Here is a 21,047-nt window from a genome sequence, read left to right as displayed (position 1 = left end):
TAAAATGATACTAAGGGATGGATCATTTTATATCCGGGGGTGAGCGCTCTGGAAGATTTATGACATAGCATTACCTTTTTTTCCCCACTCTCCCATCCGTTTTTGTCAAGCCTCCAGCTGATTTTTTTCATTAGCTCACATTTGGTATACCAATGTGAGGTTATCGTATAAGCTGAATCAGTTCATTTGCATCTGATTTGCATGTCTGTATATTTGTGGGTATGTGCGGATGTATGTCCGTCACACACAAAGGCTCCCATACCACCAAAGCTACCGTCTCAGTATTTTGTGTACAGGTAGATGTAGGGGTTGAGATGTGAATTTGTTCAAATGAACACATCAGTGTCAAAAATGTGCAAATGAGGTAAGAAAAAGGGAAATCCTGCAAGTGTGCAGGAGTGGTGGCAGTGAACTGAATCAGCCCACACATCTGAATAAGAGGATTTTGACCTTAAACCTATTTGTATGCAGGGTACCTATTATGTTTGGGAGTGGTAGCAGTAACTGAAACAGCTAATTGATCATTTCCTGTCATTGTACAGATCTGCTGAAACCATATGGATGTCTATTTTTGTACATCCATGGTAGAAAGATTCTCTGCTATGCATGTTGCTAAAGTTGACCTTTGATCAGTACCTAAAGTTTCAGACCTAATTTACTTTTGTCATTCTTAATTTTCTGGTTTAAATATTTCTTGTTGTTTTTCTGGTTGTACTGTGCAGAAATTGTCATAACATCAACGTATAATTTTCCTGCACTGAACAGAGATAGAAATAACACTTATTGTTGATCTTTGGTATGTACCAATTCTGATCAAATTTGAGCGACACCGTATAATTGCGGTATTTTTGAAATTTGCTGGGAATCTTTTTTTTCCCCACGAATGAGACCACCACACCCCCCCCCCCCCCCAATATCATATGATCCACCCCCTAGTCCATAAAATTCAAGTTGGCGGTGTGACAACGTATGATGTGTATGTGACTACCAAAGGCAACTCTGATATGAGCCTCACTATTGTGTATTCTTGAAGCAGTTATATGTTTACACACATGTGTTCTACAAAACCAGAAAAGTTTCTGATGGTCATAGCAGGATACGCTGAATTAAAAGTTGATTTATTCAGAATATTTCACAAAGTCCACAGGATCAAAATTGTCAATGACATCATTCATCAAAATTTATTCAGAAATCATCACAAAGGCACACACAAATTTAAAAATTGTTTCATGCAGTATGCTCATTTCTTCAACTTACAAATCTGACAACACTCAACAATTACATCGCTCGTAAGTTTAATTACTCATAATAAGAAAACTCAAAATTAGCTTCTTTGTTAATTACTAGAGAGGAAGTTGGGATCTACAATGTTAATGTGCTACTATGAGGTTCTTGCTTTGAATAATTTTGCTGCATGGGTAGAAAAAATCGACTGTTATACCTCAGGTTTCTGGATGCAGAGTCCGTACACTCCTAGAAAATCTTGGAATTTTAAAGCCACCTGGAAAGTCCTTGAAAATGAAATTTATTCCTGGAAAATTGATAATCCGAACACACTTTTTGACAGTGACAAGACGATCAGTTGTGATATTGTAAAAATGATGTGTAAAATGTTAGATGAAATTGATGTATTGAAAAATAATGTCTGGAAAATAGCATTTTTAACCACAAAAAATCCCTGAAAACCGTTGAAAAAGTTCTTGAATTTTCAGTGACTTTGAGTGTACAGACCCTGTTAATGTTATACATTGTACAGGACACTCTAGAGGTGCCCTTTGTGTTGCAAAGCATAAACTCTACACCCTGTGATGAAAATTCCAACAGACTGACAAGAATTTACACTAAAGACTTGACATTTTGTATCTGTGCTATAAAGGAAAGTCAACTATGTACCAGTGCACTTGCAGATGTTCTCATATTTGTCAATCAGTGTGGGTGTTGAGGACTAATCACGTGGAACACTTGGTGAGGGCGCTTCCCAACTGTTGATAATGACTTTCCATATTAATATTTTATGTTAAAGAAAATATCACTACATTATTGCAAAGATGGTAAGAATGAAAAAGCAGGTGGCAAACACACTTTTGTACCATCTCAATATTCTTTGCAATGACCCAATCTCCCTGGGAAGGCAATAGGGAATTCTCATAGGTACAGTGTTTACACTGTGCCTAAGTGCTTTTATTTCCTGGCAAATTAAGACATCCTAAACTCCTTACTTCAAGGGCAAAATCATTCTCACACTCACAGTTGTTGCTGGTAATTGTCATCAACGATAATGTGATTTTCTTTGAAATGAAAGAAACAAATTTTGAGACATTAGACTTGTTGAAACGACTGTATATTTAAATTTTGCTCCATTTCATGTGCATCTATCAATACCCAGAATGCACGTTTATAATATTCACATTCATCCATTCTACACATTCTATATCACCCAAATTTGAATGTTTTCTCCCATCACCCAAACTTGAATGGTTTCTTCCATGAAAGGAATTTAGGTAAGATTGAACACATATTCCACACAACAGGTGTACCGGGGGTAGTACTTTTTAAAACACTACTCAAAGTTCGTTACTGTTTCCCTTGGAAAATTGGAACATTGCAAGAAGTTTAGACATGGACTTGTCATCTTCATGAAGGTAAAATGCACCTCGGGGACACTGACATTGTTCAGACACTCAAACTTTACAACTTTCTTTATTCTTTAGGCCTGTCACCTGGAGGAGGGCTCATTTTCAAGCTTATGGAGTAAACGAAGTTTTCACTGGCTTAGTTTTGTAAAAATTAGGAATTTGTTTTCCTTCATAGACATAACACAGGGATGGTGGCCATTTTGAATTTCAAACATCAGTAAATATCAGGTCATTTGTTTCTCTAATACCAAAATTTGCATAGTGACCCCCAAAGTTTTATTCTTTATATTGAAAAAGAAATGTAGAAAGTTTGCTTGAGGAAAGTTTGAGAAAACGTTTCAGTCATTCATTTTCGAGGCGCAAACTACCTTAAGCATGATTATTCGATGAATGCATGAGTTTTGTGGGAGAACTATTTGAGGGTCACGATGATTTTGCCAGAAGGCTGTTGGCATGTTCGAGTAGTTGATTGCAGTATTTTAGAATCCTGTGCTTGTGTTTGACTTCATTCACCTTGTCTTTCAACATTTCCGGACTCACGGACGCTGCTTGCTTCAACACAGCTGTGAATACAAGAAAACAGTGAGAGTGGTTGGTTTCAATCCGTATCCATACACTATGTCACGTCAACCTTTTCAACAATCCCAGTACTGATCTTTATACTTTCCTATGGCAAAGTTGGATCCTGGATAGTGCAGGTGGGTGAAAAAATAGGAGAAGTGCTGGAAAACATTGTTGACCCCGACAGAATAAACTTACAACACATGGGATTATCCTGTTAATGACTAAAATACTGATGAATACCCTTAATCATCATAACATCCAAAATATCTGCTATTGTTTGTGGCGTCAAGGTCATTCGAAAACTGTTCATGCCATCATCAATGAATTTTACTAGTACTGTCTTCATGACTTTGGCACAATTTACCCTGCCTGACTGACAACTTTGATGGCTGAATACTTGTACCTTGCCTCTTCACTGAAGTAGTATTGATGTATAGTGAACTCTTATTTGTTGTGTTTTCATGTTTACACAATAACATTATGATGAAAAAAGACAGGAGTTGGTAAATTTCACATAAACTCTAAATAACCTTGCATTCCAATATTTTTTTTGCATTCATGCAATGTAATTGCCAACCACTTTTACTGAATCCTGCACTGATTTACCACTAGAATTAAGGCAAAATTAGCACCTCCCCACGAGATAATATTGAACTTGGACAACTTTCTATCATTAGAACATTGGAAAGTCAAGTTACATGTATATAAAATGGTGATGATTAAAAGCCCATGAAGTTACAGCAACTCTCAATCAACACGGTTAAAATGCATTCCCCTGTCTGCCTAACTTTTTAAGTCAATTTCGAAAATTTCAGGAAATGTCTTTCCATCAGCTCGGTACACATAATATGTAAAATGCTCTAACGTCTGCGACACCCTTCTGGTGTATGTGGTGTGTCAAAAAATGAGCCTATGGCAATATGTCCATTTTTAGTCCCCACGGACACCATCCGGGGGGACTTATAGGTTTGGTCATGTCCGTGCGTCCGTGCGTCCGTCCGTGCGTCCGTCCGTGCGTCCGTCCGTTCACGCAGATATCTCAGAGACGCCTGGAGCGATTTCGTTCAAACTTGGTACAAGGATAGTACCCTACCTCATACAGATGCACGTCGATTTGTTTCACAATGCGATCAAATTTGGCGGTGTTAGAGGACTTTTTAGTTTTCACCTCCATAGACTCCCATGTATAAGGCAGTCAGTCCATAGACTCCCATGTATAAGGCCGTCCATAGACTCCCATGTATAAGGTGGTCCATAGACTCCCATGTATAAGGAAGTCCATAGACTCCCATGTATAAGGAAGTCCATAGACTCCCATGTATAAGGCAGTCCATAGACTCCCATGTATAAGGCAGTCCATAGACTCCCATGTATAAGGCTGTCCATAGACTCCATGTATAAGGCAGTCCATAGACTCCCATGTATAAGGAAGTCCATAGACTCCCATGTATAAGGCAGTCCATAGACTCCCATGTATAAGGCTGTCCATAGACTCCCATGTATAAGGCGGTCCATAGACTCCCATGTATAAGGCAGTCCATAGACTCCCATGTATAAGGAAGTCCATAGACTCCCATGTATAAGGCAGTCCATAGACTCCCATGTATAAGGCAGTCCATAGACTCCCATGTATAAGGCGGTCTATAGACTCCCATGTATAAGGCAGTAGTCCATAGACTCCCATGTATAAGGCAGTCCATAGACTCCCATGTATAAGGCCAAGAAAAATAAAAATTTAGTTTCTCATAGTATTCATATTGCAAAAGGATGCAGTGACACAGTTTTTAGTCCCCACAGATAAAGTCCAGGGGGCTCATAGATTGGGTCATGTCAGTCCGTGAGTCCATCCATGTGAGTCCATCCGTTCACGCAGATATCTCAGACACTTTGACAAATGTCACTGACCTTGGTGACCTTTGACCTCAAATATACATATTTGTCCATAACTCAGTAATCACTAATGCTACACCCTTCATATTTGGTATGATGGGACAGCTTATGACGCCAATATTGTTCCTCATTAATTATGTGCATATCTAATTTTGAGCGAGCCAATAGAGCCAGAGGTCTGATTTTTGGTTTGTAGGGATAACTTAGCAATACAATTTTTTTGACAAAATGTCACGTGACCTCAATGACCCTTGACCTCAAATATACATATTTGTGCATAACTCAGTAACCACAAGTGCTACACTCTTCATATTTGGTATGAAGGGACACCTTATGACGCCACATATTGTACCTCATTAATTATGCGCATATCTAATTTTGAGCGAGCCGATAGAGCTAGAGGTCTGATTTTGGTATATATGGTAACTTAGCAATACAATTTTTTTGACAAAATGTCACGTGACCTTGGTGACCTTTGACCTCAAATATACATATTTGTCCATAACTCAGTAACCACAAGTGCTAGACCCTTCATATTTGGTATGATGGGACAGCTTATGACGCCACATATTGTTCCTCATTAATTATGCGCATATCTAACTTTGAGCGAGCCAATAGAGCTAGAGGTATGATTTTTGGTATGTAGGGATAACTTAGCAATACAATTTTTTGACAAAATGTCATGTGACCTCGGTGACCTTTGACCTCAAATATACATATTTGTCCATAACTCAGGAACCATTAATGCTACACCCTTCATATTTGGTATGATGGGACACCTTATGACGCCACATATTGTACCTCATTAATTATGTGCATATCTTATTTTGAGCAAGCCAATAGAGGTAAATGTACGATTTTTAGTATATAGGGATAGACTATAGGATAGAAATTTTTGGACAAAATGTCATGTGACCTCTATAACCTTATACCTACAATACACGATAATGTCAATAAATAAGTAACCACAAGTGCTATGTCCTTTATATTGAGTAGGTTGGAAGAACTTATGACAACACATGCTTAACCTCGTTAATTATGCCCATATATAATTGTGGCCAAGCCAATAGAGCTGGAGGTCTGAATTTTGGCATATATGGATTAATTAGCAATACAATGTTTTTTTTTTTTTCAAAATGTCACGTGACCTTGATGACCTTTGACCTTCAATATGCATATATATGCATATCTCAGTAACCACAAGTTCTTTACGCTTTGATTTTGATAGGATAATAGACCTTAAGATGTCACATCTTGTACCTCATTTATTATGCACATATGTATTTCTTGGCTGGCCAATACAACTAGAGGTCTGATCTTTTTTCCTGATTTAGAACCATAACTTATACATGCCTCTTGTTTCAAATTGTCAACAATGACATAGACCTATGTGTCCATAGATCTGAACATATACACTCCAGTGATACTTCTTAATGACCTCATTTCCCTGCCCCATCAAGACTAATACTCCTATTACAAGTGGGGACTATGTCATTGACAATGACTTGTTCTTTAGTATACCGGTACAACCTTGTCAATGAAGACTTGGCTATTGGACTGAGTATGCACTTGTGGATTCTGATACCACAGTACAGATTGGTTCTGATACCACAGTACAGATTGGAGTAAAGATAACGTCGTCATCTGTCATCACTTACCAAGCATGGCATCCTGGATGGCTGGATCAGGGTCATCCAAGTGAACCAGCAATCCCTTGTACATCTCTTCCAGATGAGCCCTGTAGAAACTGCTGTCATAGTCCTCCTTGAAGCAGTCAAAGAACGCGCCAAACGTCTTGGCGACGGCGATGCGGATCTCATCACTGCTGTCATCCAGTCTCTTGAGAAGCTCCATGTAGATCTTGTGCAGCCTCTCGGGATCGAAGGAGTCTCGGCAGATCACCAGGAGTTTCTGTAGGACCCTGCAGGTTACCAGTCGCGTTGTCTTTGTATCATCGTCCAGGAGGGACACCAGCTGTGTGGTGAGATCATCTAGAATCATGTTCAGCTAAAAAATAGGGAAAGAGATGAAATACCATTGAATTTCATTGTATCTTGTTCAAGCCCACTTCCTGGGATAACAGTTGGTCATGTGACTTGCTCATAACAGTGACCTAGTTTGACCAAACTACAGAATATTGACAAGAATGAGCCTCTAATCAACCCCACATTATGCAGATAGTGGGTCTCCATCAGACAGCAACACTCCTAGAGGACTTTCATCCAAATTCCAAACACAGATCTATAGGTCCAACCATGGAAAGTTTATATGATTTATATTGAAGTTTCATGGTGCTGACAAAAATGATCAAACCAACATGATGAGATCTGTTCATTCATACAATGGTATAATATGATAAGTTAGTTTTCATGCAATGAAACTAAACACACAAACATATACAACAGCGGGTTGTTTGTATGTTGAGATGTACATAGGCCATTAACCAGTCAATTCATACAGGTAACTTTGGTTGAAAAGATACTATTGTACAATGCCAGTAGCAGATTTAACATAAATCTTAGAAGTTAGCCAGTACTTCAGAACATGTACATCTAGAAAGGTTTGATTTGAAGTAATCCTAACCGTTTGGACTTTTCAATGAACTATAATGACCTCTGAATTAGACCAAAGTCTGCTTTCAGGATTTCTGCTGCTACCAAGAAATATTCACTGTTTAATAGGAATTGGTCCTATCTTGTAGTAATCCTACAAATCTGATGTAAATATACCAGTAGGCTTGACAATCGAAATGACAGACCATTTATTATTGGCCGTTTATGTCAAACTTAAGAAGCATTTCTCTTTGCTGTTTGTACTTCAAAGAAAACCATCCAGCAGCAGCAATATCATCTCTATGTCTTACCTTCTCCTCAGTCAGAAGTCCACTCTGGAACAACGCCCACAGACATGATACTGCTATGGTCCTGACAGCAGCCGCAGTCCTACCAGCATACCACACACAGTTTGGAATGATCATGTCCTTGACCACGACAATGACAAAGTCGCCGAACTTCTCCTGGGAATTCACAGTACTGCCGGCACTCGTGACGAGTCGGGACAGTAATGAAAACAGCTTGAGTCTCAGCTCGGGGTCTTTATCTGGTTTCAGATTTGTCTCCAGGATTGGTATGATGTCATCCAAATATTCCCCTACTACAGGACCTATTCGAGGAAAGCGAGGAAGAGAGAGAGAGGGGAAAGGGGTTAAGGAGGGAGATGTTAATGGGACAAAATCTGAGCAGACTATTATTTCCTTAAACCGGTACTTTTTTGAAATACACACAACTAAATACCATTCATAAAAATATCAAGTGGTCTTGGAATACATGTATCTGTTAAAGGCTTGCCTGCTTTTGTTGGCTACGGAGAATGAAGTAAATGTGCACTTTCAGCCAACTTTTTACAAAGTGACAGCACTAAAGCATCACCTAATTGTTGATGTTTGACACTATACATCAAAACTTACTGACACTTCTGTATGATGTATGCGTTGTTTTAGACCACCTGTTCCATGGTTCATGTACAATACAGTTTCATAATAATTAGTTAGTCAAACCATACAAACATACTTTAGCAAGCTCTTAGCCATGTGACTCACCAGCATCTGAAAGCAGTGTATCAAAGACGAGTCTCTCAGTAGAGTAATTTGGTCCACTGTTCATAACTGCCTTTCAAACTGTCCAACATTGATTTTGTGTGAAGTTTGTACAGCTGGTAGGCATCATCAAAACCCTGAACTTGGGCAAGCTTGGAAAGAGATTCTTTTACCTACAGATTGAATGCATGGATACAGGTATTAACGAAAAATAGATTTCAGCCATGGTAACCTCTTGAAGAGATCTCTTGTAGATATCTCTGAACTGGACATTGACTGTTGCCAGATCACCAATGTGCTTTTAAATATTTAAAAATTTATAATGACTTGCCTTAACAAATGGCTAGATACACAATTACGTTATTAGACGCTTTGTCAAATTTTAAAATTATGTATGGATTGTCTTGAAGACATACAGATACACTGCGCAACCTAGTGATACTCTCTGAAGTTATTTGCTGGTATCAGACAATGTTTGAAGAAACTGATTACTCAAGTTGGTTTTTAAAGGAAAGCAGATGTTTGAGTATGTGGCTCTCTAATTCTTGCTGAAATTGGCAGTCCATATGGTTCAAGTATGGATATTAAAGACCTTTGTTCTGTAACATCGTGTCACAGTCATGGGTACATACCTGAAGCTTGAAGTCCACATTGTTTGTCATTGACATGACGGTTAGCAAGACAGTGAACAGCTGAAAGCTGTATTCCTTGCAATCTGTAGTACACTTACTGATCACAGCATCAGTGCATGCTAAAAGCTGAACCAAGTAGTTAAGCTGAATGAAATAGGAAAGAGATACGTTGTAAATTGAAACTGGTATTATCGGGTTGGCATTCTTATCAACAGAAATACTGAACATCCTCAGATTTCAATAAATTCTAAGGAATCCCCTTTTTCATTTTTAAAGTTACTAATGAATAGCCAACTTATCTTTCATAAGAAATTGTTTTATATGAATAAAATTCAACTGTCACTCGGAATTGAATCAAGGGAAAGTAATGGTTGATTCTGTATACAAAGTTATTTAACATTTTTAAGTAGTGCACAACCCCTCAAAATGCTTCATGCCTTAGTTATTGTCTGTGGACATGTCTGACCACACCATGAGCAATAATAAGGTTAAACCAAATGATTCTTGGAAAGTTACCATCTTTACATTTACTCACTGCACATGTGTAACTACCCTGACCTCACCATATCCAGCGCCAACTGGTGGGTGGGAAATATCTGTGGACTAGCTGTCCTAGTACCAACCACACCGCATTGATAAAAGGGGTTTGAAGAACTGAATTGAGTTCTCACCTGTTCAGCCCTGCACACATCTGGGTTGGCAAGGGTATTGCACACCTGCTCAAGCTGTGGTTTAAGTAGATCAGGCTGGGTTCCCCTGACAATGGCAGCAAATATGGTCAAGACGCTTGCACTCTGTGAAGACTTCATTGTCGCAAGGACTAACTTACAATAGACTTCTGGATTGACGTACCAGCCTCCAGCTCTGCTGATTTTACTACCTGTAAGTGAAATACGCACAGAAATGGTGCATTTTCTCGCAAAAATAACAGCGCAGAAATGGGTTATTAGGGGCCCAGCCTATCGGCTGGGCCCCTATTGGTTTCATTGGGGTTTTTCTTCTTTCTTCTTTCTTCTTCTTCTTCCGTCAATTCTTTGACAGCCTAGATCTGGAAAACCGCTGCATGTACACTTCTCAAACTTGGCACATTGATCAGGGCCAATGAGAAGGTGTGCACCTAACCCTTGAATTTTTAATTAGTCACGTGACCTGGCGGCCATATTGGATTTCATGAAAATCTCTAAATCACTACTTCTCAAAAACCATCTCCAAATTTGGTGTGTGGCCTCCTTGCCCTTTGCTCTTTAAACTTGACCAATAAAATTCTTAGCGGTCACGTGACCTTGGCCGCCATATTGGATTTTGCGAAAATAGTGATTTAATCTTTAAAAATCTTCTTCTCCAGAACCAACACACCGATTCCACTGAAATTTCACATGTAACATCTTAAGTGTGATCTCTTTCAAGTTTGCGAAAGGCGTTCTGATCGGTCGCGTGGTTTGGCCTCCACTCCAACTACCGTATATGTACAATGCAAAGAACTTTCAAAATCTCTCATACCCTCTGCACCACTTCAGCTTCTTCATCGCCGCATGCCTTGTACATCCCTGTCAGTAAGGCCTGCATGTGTTGCGTCACATGGTCCTCAGCATTGAGCAGGATGGTGTAGAGAAGTTTGGACGCCATGATTCTGTTTGGAGCTGTCCAATCAGCCAGATCATTCAGCAGTCCGGGCAGTATTTTGATCAAGTTTCTGTAGATAATAGTTCTACAGCCAAGGTTTGGTCTCTCAGCTGAAAGGCACATATTTTTACACAAAGAGTCAAAGAGGACTGATCAAGAAGTACTCTGTATTTCTTACTTTGGTTGGGGAACAGCAGGGGAACAGCAGGTACTGTAGATACTGTATTTACGCTTTCATTACTGTAATGTGAGGTCTGGAGTCTGTGGAGGGGATTCATGATTGATTTGTCAAATGTGGTAATGTTTATTTTTTGATTTGGCTCTACTGTAAATACATTAATAATCATTATTATAATGCGTTGAATGTTTGGTCTAACATCTGATGATTTACATACAGCCCTGTATCACCTAACAGACCTTTTTACCAATTATCAGTTATGACTCAACACTGAAACAATTTGGCAACATGAACTTTTTGCACTTTAAATTACTACAAAGACATTAGTATAAATTCTTGAGTATATACAGATGTATGCATTATGATTGTTTACTTATTTGTTTATTGATCTGTCTATTTTTAAACTTAAAGGCTGAACAATACCATGTCTTGTGCAGACTTTAAAATTAATCTGCATCACTGTTATCTAAATCAAGTGCCTGCTGAGAATTAAATGCACTTGCGATTTATTTTTTCTTCAATCATGCAGTTTTGCAGAGATCCCTAAAAGACTGACCCTGACTGACCAAAAACTTGTACGTGTGTATCGGTGCTCCTACAACTTGGTTGCCATGCAGCCTAAAAATGCCAGAAAACTTGGAAGAAGACTTGCAACTGTTTTGACATTCCTTTTCTTCGCTCATATCATTGCTTTGAATTAAAAAATGAAAATGAGTAAAATGACTTACTTTCTCCTGAGGGTAATGGAGTGTCTGGAGAAGCAAAATCCATCTGATCTTTCAAATCGTTTTCATTTTCCTCCGCATATTTTGCCCCAACCTCCTTCCATAGTTGACCTGCCTGTTGCATCAAAATAAATATGTACATTAGTATGTTTATCATTGTGAAAGGGTTCTCTTGTTAAATCGTAAAGCTTCATCACCTGTGACTTTGAAGTATTTTCACATATTTTTGTGCTGTTTGGAACATATAGCTTCTTGTTCTGCTCTGAAAGTCCTGTAAAAATGCCTAGCATTCAACTTGTAAAAAACAGACTGTATGGTTGTACCAATAACATCTAACATCAAAAACTTCATTGAAATCTCTACTACTACTAGAATTCATTTGTCATCAATAACATGTGTGTTGTTTTCTTTACTAGCTATTGTCTTGTAGTTTGACACACTTAGGGAGAAAATCAAGAAAATGTACTGCATTTACAAATCAGTTATAGTGGAAATATTATCACAATATGACAGCTACAATGGTGATTATGCTGTAGAAATCTTTGCAGTCAGAGAGGTATTGTCAATTCATTTTTGTAAGGCCATGTCACACTCGTACAAAAATCTGAGTTTTTTATCTTCCTATAAACTTGTTGTAGTGGAAATGTTCATTAAATTATAATTTCATGGCTACACTGGCTGACATTTGAATTTTTCTGAATATATAACATATTAAAGAATATCTTATTTGGTTAGATTTTGACATTAAAATATTTCGTACTTCAAAATTGTTTGAGTTACTTTTGATGTCTAGAAAATATTTTTCAACAGTTCAAAACCTTTCTGTTCTTTTGTTATTTAATCATAAAGTCTAAAGGACAAAATGTATGAACATCACAATTCAGCAATGCCTTGATTTCCTTATTATTACTGAAACTCAAGAGTGAGCAGGCCAAGTGCAAATTCTCTCTCTCTCTCTCTCTCTCTCTCTCTCTCTCTCTCTCTCTCTCTTTCTCTCCATAAAGTTATATGTATCTTTCAATTAAAGAAAGGCAAACCATAGCATTTTTCTCTACTTTCCATGGACCATGGAGGTCCGTGTGCTACCTCAATGCATGGATAAATATAGCTATACCACAATAAAGTCTTATTACCTTGCTTCTGATGTCTGGTATCTCATCAGACATGCTGCTCAATAACAGGGGTACAAGTTTGTGGTGATAGGAATACCTATCCACGAAGTCCAACAGCCATTTGCCTACAACTTCGGTAACGGCCAGCCTCACTGCGGGATTTTGATCAAAGACCCGCTGGGCCATATGCGAGGTGACGTTTTCCATGGCCTTGTGGTTCCCATAAAGCAGGACATCGCCAATTGTGTGGATGCACACCACACGAACCTTGGAATGCTGGTGACTTATCGTGTGGAGCAAGGGAGGTACAAGTTGCTCTGACTGCATATGGAAGTGCTCTGGAATAGACTTCGCGATGATTGCTGTGCACTTACAGCTCTCTTTCTTCACTTCTGGAAATGGATCTACGATAGTTCGTTGAAGAATTTGGACCAGGTCATCTAGATATGGGGCTACCTTCTTTTCGCTGGTTGTCACAATTTTGACAAGCATTTCAAGCAAAGAAAGTCTCAATTCTTCCGCATTCTCGACTATTTCTTTTCCTCCTAGCCTTTGAACAAGAGTGGGAATAAGATACGGCAGGATGTCTTCGATACTACTGATTGATGAGATGTAATCAGAAATTAAACTGATGGAGAGTTCACGACACTTTTCGACAGGATCACTGAAACATTTCAGAATAGATTTGACAATGTGATTGAAAACTTCGTGAAGCACCTCGCTTTTCAAAGGCGGCTGTTTTCCAACGGTGGCCTTCCGAATTCCTTCGAGTGCTCGCTTCTCGTCGTTCTGTTGTCGTCGGACAGGACAGTTAATCTGTCTCGCAATGCTCTGAATTATTTCGGCACCTTCAGCCGCAAACTCTTCGTTGGACGAAGCCATGGCATCTAACAACGCCTCGTTCTGAAAATTCAGCTTGTGACCTACGACCCCAGTGACCCCATGTGACCTTCAATCAAAATATCGATTTTAGAGTAAAATTTTAAACTTAATCCACCTTTTAGAAAGTTATTTAGATTATTTCTAGGCATAGGGTTATTGAGAAAGAAGATATTGTGCATAACGTGCACGTCTTTCACGAGGGAAGGGCAAGTAAATTTGATTTGAATGCGCATGCGTAGATGGTATAGACGTAGTCTGCAACATGTGAGTTTTCATTCACTACATGATACATCGATGGGGATAACTGTACGTATTTTTCAATTTAACAAAGTGGTGTGCAGCATTTGACGTTAACTTACCAGTTACTCTTGCCAAACAAGCAAAATGGCTGAAAGTGTACAACAGCGAATGGAAGAAATGCTGCCTGAGCTTGAACAGCTCGAAAGGGTAGGCCTTTTTTCTCGAAGTGAAATCAAGTGAGTACATTCAGATTCAATTACATTACAATACTTGGCAAAGATGCCATTGACACTCAAAAACATAGTCGGCAGAATATTTAAAAGAAGCTTTTGAAAGATAGATACACTTTTTAGGGCAACGCACGAAAAGTAATTCATATTTGTAAAAGCCATGTTTCTATTCACAAATTAGAGTGTCACTCACACTACACTCTACACTACACAAACAAAACACAAAAATTAAGGTTTATCATATGGTGTCATGCCTCAAGCTCTGCTCAGCACATAAAATAATAGCATAGAATAAATTTATGGTATTGATATCAATAAATTTATGGTATTGATATCAATACCATAAATTTATTCTCTGTTATCATTTTATGTGCTGAGCAGAGCTTGAGGCATGACACCATGTATGAACCTTAATTTTTAGTACTTTGTGCCCTGTGGGCACAAGGTACTAATGTGATGGCGCGGCCCAATACGGCCAACATAGTGGGCCGTATGCTGTGGACGCAGGTATCTCAGAAACGCTTCAGTAACTTTTTCTGAAATTTGGTCTGGTGGTCACTTGGGCATGTATCTCAAACGGTTTTTTTTCTTTTTTTGATTGAATCATTTTAAAGTCACTTTTTTAGCTTTTTTCTGAAAACCACTATTTTCACTTTTTCCTCAAAACCACTGATTTGATTATTGTGATGTTTGGCATGGGTGTTCGTATAGTTGAAATACCGTCAGAAATGTTCAAAATTTGGTGATACATGCCTTACATTATTTTTAAACAATATTTTTATCCATGTTATTTTATATTTACTTGATTTTGCCTCACTTTCGCTAAAGCTACCGTCTGCGCATGCGCACAACTGTAGGACAAAATCTGAGTTGAAGAATCGAAACGGACGCCATCTTGTTTCTCGGTATGGGAACATTTTTTACATTGTGAACGTTTCACTGTGCATTTCAACATGTTCTATAGTTATGAAGTTGACAGTGATGCACTTTTGCAGCTGTCGTGTATTTTTTGGTACGAAAGGGCCTTTGATCGACTGAAGAATGATGGCCTCCGTAGGCGTAAACACCGGTACTGGCAGGCATATCAGTTCTACTGAGGAAGTAATCCACTGGCCCGTATAGGTCAGGGGCTCACTTAGGGGAGAACCACTTGATTTCTGGGGGGGTATGGAGGATTTCGAGGAAAAAAAATTGTCACCAGGTAAAATAAAAGACAAAAATTAAGCCTGTAATGGCTTGAGAAAAAAATATTCTCATAACAGACAGAAATAAAAAAGGAATTGTCACAATGCTGTTGAAATGAGCAAAATTTTGGAAACTTCATTCTCATGTATTCTTTGCTGGCATGCTGCCAAAGGCACGCAAATGTTTTTACCACAAGTAATTCTTATGTGTTTTTTTTTCCAGCACTTATGATATAAGCATTCACTACTGTACACCTCGGTGCACTTGATGTTTTCCTTCCCTTTTCTGACCCAAGAAATCATGTTTCAGGATTTCTGTTGCAATATCTCAATGGTGTAGGCAATATCTAGATGGGACTATTTGACTTCTCTAAATCGTGAAAATTTAAAACACAAGATAGGAGTCAATAAACTAGTGTTAAAACCAATACATTATTCTCTCAATATAAATATGTTAGAAAGATTACAAGTTGACAATGAAAATTGAGGAACAACAAATATAATTAAATACAATGTGTGAGCCTTGTTTCTCTGACCACAAAAGATAACATCTCCCCTGAGAACTTAAAAGGAATTGACCGTTTTAAAGAAAACCAGGTATAGTACTGATCACAGTTGATTTGCCAAAAAAGTGTTCTATAATTTAAAGTTTCAATATACTAGACTTTCCATTTTGTTTGTCATTTGTTGGAATGTAAAATGAATAAATAAAAACATCCTGTGATATGTGAAACACTGGCTTAAATTTGAAAAATTGCACTGCTACTCCATTTGAAAAAAAAAATTGATGCAGGTCTGACTGTAGAAATAAAAAATGCTGTCTTCTCTCTAACCAAAAAAAGTTCCCATACCCACTTTCTGCATAACCCCCCCCCCCCCCGAAATCAAATGGGTCTCCCCTTAATATGCGCATGCGCACATAACAAGTTATGTTTCTCGGTCAGTTGCGAATTTTGACGTTTTAAAGGTTTTAGCGTATATTTGATTGCTGTCATGTATTTTTTGGCACGAACCGCTCCTTCGATAGACTGAAGAATGATGGCCTCCGTACTCCCCAGTACCGGCGAATCCATTGCTTTTAATAGCGAGGCAATCCCACCGGCGGCCCGTACTAATAGCTGGGTGAGAGCGAGGGAATGCTCTGTCCTTCTACCTCCGGCCTCCATGTCATAACAAACTAGCGTCTTTTTATTTTTATGTTTTACTGTCCTTTCGACACAGCGATAACTTTTAGTTTTCTGTTGCTTATTTTGGGTAATTTCGACAGTTGTGCATTGATTTTGACATCATCTTTTACATAATAACCGTCGATGTCGGCAACTCTCTCGCTAGCCCTGCGTACGATGCTGTGTGTTAGGAACGCACACAGGGAATGCACTGCGTACACTGCGTACGTACGCAGGGCTAGCGAGAGAGTTGCCGACATCGACAGTTATTTACGAAAAGTGAATAAAAGACTGGCATTTTTGGAAGCGATCGAGTAGCTGAGGCGGGCAGGGATACGACTTGGCCCAAGAACACTGAATTTCGGCAGTAATTTGGCTTTTTACGTCAAGTCCCAAAATGGATTTGAAGTCACCGACCCTACGTACGGGTCTTTGCAGGCTGTGGTGAGCGGGGCGAATAGCTGTAGCGGAACACACAGCATCGTACGCAGGGCTAAATCCGACATGGTAATTTGGCATGATCATCAGATCATACATGATCCGAGATTGCAGTTTAGCAAGGTCACGATAACTAATGTTGTTTGTTTCACTGTCGTTTAATACCTATATTTCCACTAAAAGACCATTAAAATTTCCTCCTGGCTACTTTGAAATCGTGCACTGGCATGCATGTAGTTGTCAACATCACTATGCTTTAATGTACAGTAGACTCTCATACTATATCGACTGTCACTGCATGTGTGCAAATCACTCCATATCATATCAAAAAATGTAGTATTGCGACGTTTGAGCTGCCAGAAGCCAGAATTTACAGTTTACGAGAAAGTTATCTTACATGTAAAACTCAGTTCTACTGTGAACAAAATGCAAGCTATGTTGTGTAACTATCGTGAATAGCATAATATTTTGTACCTTTCACCGTGTCAGAAAATCAGAAGGAAACAACCAGTCAGACAAACTGTGGTCAGGATGATATACTGTCCAATTTTAATATTTGTCTCTCGGCACACACCAGATACTCATGACTGTAAAACAACATTTCCATATAATTGTATATTCAGTTTTATATTTAGTTTGCTTTTCACCATATTGTAATAATAATATAATAATAAGCTTTATTGACGTTATTCCCTCAAAGGTGAACATAGTCAAGAACTAATACTACAAAAATAAGAAAAGGATATTTATCAAAAAATAATAAATATATATATATATAAATATAAGATATAACTTTATGCAGAATATGAAATGTTGGGTAATCTAAAAAATATCTGTTTCTTGGATAAATGTTGTGAGGTATATCATGCTTCGGTATTGCTCATTATGTAGCAAAATTTGGCTTGCAGATCCCAGTTGTTGAAGTTTTCATTGTTGACTGCTATCGAGTCTAACAATTTTTGTCGTGATTGTGTATGACATGGACAAAACATGATATAATGAAATTCGTCCTCAACTGAGTTAGTATCACACCTATTACAATTCTGTCCTCAGCTTTTAGTTTTGGTCTCATGTGTCTACCTTTCTCAATCATCAGATTATGGTCACTTATTCTCAGCTTGGTAATGTATTTTCTGTCATTTTTATCCTTGATACAGCTTAAATACTTTTCCATTTTAAAATCCGTTTTAAACTTTCTATAAACGCGTAATTTGTTATTCTCTCCTGATGATGTCTTTTCTGCATTAACTTCAATTTTTCCATTTTAAAATGTAGTCATTACTTATCTTATCTGTTAAGATAAGTAATCTGTTATCTGTTATTGTATGTCCTTCCTGCACTACATAATTCAAATTAAATATTGTTTTGGCCTATACATACTTGAGGGGTAAGCTTATTTAGTCTCATACATTAAAGATGCACTGTTGACCTACAGAGTCCAAACTTTTTATCATTGTATTGTAGATAGGTGTACACTCCAAATACTAAGTACAAGTGTGGTGAGTGTAACAACAAATGTTTTTTAGTCAATGGTTCATATCAAGGTTGTTGATACTTAGAATCCACACTTGAACTTATGCTGGAGCGGTAACCAACCAGTTCAAATAACTTTATTTATGTCAAAACAATTTGACTTTTTGCCAAATTTCACATTTATGGCAATTAATAAACAGTAAGGAGGTACAAAGGACGTCGGTGCCCCGGGCCCCATGTTATGTTTATGGGTTTGATAGGAAGGCAAGACTGATTCAAGTGGCAGATAAAACCATTTATTCAACGTTTCGGTCCTTCAAAGGGACCTTCTTCAGGAATCTAAAATGAATAAAAACACAGTCGGCAACGATAAAAAATACTTTAAGTTACTTTTAACATACTTTTTTATCGTTGCCGACTGTGTTTTTATTCATTTTATTCATTTTAGATTCCTGAAGAAGGTCTCTTTGAAGGACCGAAACGTTGAATAAATGGTTTTATCTCCCACTTGAAACCAGAGTCTTGCCTTCCTATCAAACCCATTGACGTTTACTTCAAGCTGTGGCTTCTGATGTAACATCGTAGAGTGCCTATTGCTGTAGTTGGACTGACCTAGTTTATTTACCAAACCAAGTTTTATGTTTGTTTGTTTGTTTGTCATTCAACTCCATAATGTATATTTGGAAGGTCAAGAGAGTTGCTTTAAGTAACTTGTGTTGAAAGATGAAGTCCAGACCAACATATTGGGAGTTTCGTTAGCAGATTCATCAGATTCACATGGCGTCCACGCTACTTCCATCACAGAAAAGGAGAATTTCTCCTTGCCTGTGGTGCCATGTAAAATGACTCATGAAAAACTGAACGGCAATGTGAAGATGTCCTTTAACAGTGACAACACGTGTAATTTTGTCACTCAGTATACTTGAAGATGTTTCATTTTGAAAAGTCTTTACCTTTGGTTCTTTGAGCACTCCCTGTTTATTCCATGTTGATACACTACAGCTGTCACTTTCACTTCACAGGACCATAGTGAAGAAAATCCGTGCTCATGAATACAGACTAGCTCGTACACAGAAAGAAAAAGAAGACTTCCTCAAATACATTCAGGTATGCTTGATTGGTTGTCTATTATATAGTAACTAGTCGAGTATGAAATCAACTGTTTTGATGATGACTTAACCAAACATGTAATTTGAATTAACAACAGGCTTGCAAGTTCAATATTGTCTCTTAAAAAACATCTTTGTAAGAGGTGTTATAGTACTTATCTGTAATTTTTATCATTGTCATGTAAAAAGCACCACAACGCAGTGTATAGTGTAGTGTGCAATTTTTTTAAAATAAATAGTACTATTTTTAAAAAGTCATGTCTAATTAAAAGTTTGAAAACTTTCTCCCTGAACCTGCATTCAGGTATTACAAGCTATTATTTAAATAGTCCTACTAAGTACTTCCTAGCAGTGTTGATTCAGTGTTTTTACTAAGGTTTGGATGCGTAAGATAGTTTGGGAAATCGTGTCATGTCTATAATCCTCTAATATGATTGCATTGACATATTTTGGGAACCCCAAGTAGATATGACAAGCAGGGAACCAAGGTAAAATTTGCTTGGGCACTAACCCAAATGAAAAACACTGTTGTGCATGAGAATAATAGAATCCACACCCCCAAGGACCTGGGATCAGATTTCTCACACGAGTTGGGGATATTTTAAAAAATATCCCCAATGAGTGTGAGAAATCTGATCCCAGGTCCTTGGTGTGTGAGATTCTTTTTCTCACATGACCATAAAATGCATTAAATTCACACTGGAAACATTGAATGTTTAACTGTATCAGCGACTATCCTACTTTGTGGCCATCTACCGGTACAGTACGGTATTCCGTGTCACTTAAACGCGAACTCCGTGGTGGGTTCCGCTGCCGATACTTCAACTTCTGCTACGGACGAGATGTCCAACAGAAAAAAAATTAGCCATATGTTCGAAGTAGCCTATGTTCATCAGTCATTTGGAAATTTTGTCCAGTTTTTAGCTCATATTTGGTTTTATATATAAATACCAAAAAGAGCTTATATGATGAGTCTAAGTGTCTGTATATTTGTGGGTATGTGCGGATGTATGTCTGTCACCACAAAGGCTCCCATATTGCCAAAGCTACCGTCTCAGTATTTGGTGTACAGGTAGATGTAGGGGTTGAGATGTGAATTTGTTCAAATGAACACATCAGTGTTCAAAATGTGCAAATGAGGTAAGAAAAAGCGAAATTCTGAAACAGGCTTGAAACAGGCTTACTCCACTGACTTGAGTCATTTCCTGTCATTGTTTATGAACTGTTACATATTAACAGACCTGCTCAAACCATAGACAGTAGAGGGGAGGAAGACAGTCTATGGTCAAACTAAGGGGGACTAGCTGCCTTTCTGCTATGCATGTTGCTAAAGTTGACCTCCAGTACCTAAAGTTTCAGACCTTAATTAC

The 21,047-nt window shown here is 38.2% G+C and overlaps 2 protein-coding genes across 2 annotated transcripts in view; one reads left to right on the top strand and one right to left on the bottom strand.

The window, feature by feature from the left end:
- Window positions 1–1,149: 1,149 nt before the first annotated feature.
- LOC139150769 (dynein axonemal assembly factor 5-like) lies at window positions 1,150–13,867 on the bottom strand. The gene is made up of 9 exons (XM_070723165.1): window positions 12,977–13,867; window positions 11,847–11,958; window positions 10,814–11,050; window positions 9,989–10,197; window positions 9,318–9,461; window positions 8,726–8,858; window positions 7,954–8,252; window positions 6,749–7,097; window positions 1,150–3,199 (listed from the first exon to the last, which is right to left on the bottom strand). The coding sequence occupies exons 1-9, from the start codon at window positions 13,835–13,837 to the stop codon at window positions 3,060–3,062; spliced, it is 2,484 nt and encodes an 827-aa protein (XP_070579266.1). The 5' UTR covers window positions 13,838–13,867; the 3' UTR covers window positions 1,150–3,059.
- Window positions 13,824–21,047, top strand: part of LOC139151761 (U3 small nucleolar RNA-associated protein 6 homolog) — a 22,126-nt gene continuing 14,902 nt past the window's right edge. Inside the window, exons 1-2 of the mRNA XM_070724740.1 lie at window positions 13,824–14,313; window positions 19,591–19,675. Coding sequence (XP_070580841.1) covers window positions 14,222–14,313; window positions 19,591–19,675 — 177 coding nt within the window. The 5' untranslated portion in view covers window positions 13,824–14,221. The remainder of the gene's footprint in view (window positions 14,314–19,590; window positions 19,676–21,047) is intronic.

The sequence above is a fragment of the Ptychodera flava genome, chromosome 15 (assembly GCF_041260155.1).
Source record: "Ptychodera flava strain L36383 chromosome 15, AS_Pfla_20210202, whole genome shotgun sequence".
NCBI lineage: Eukaryota > Metazoa > Hemichordata > Enteropneusta > Ptychoderidae > Ptychodera > Ptychodera flava.
This window is presented reverse-complemented; position numbering and strand designations above follow the sequence as displayed.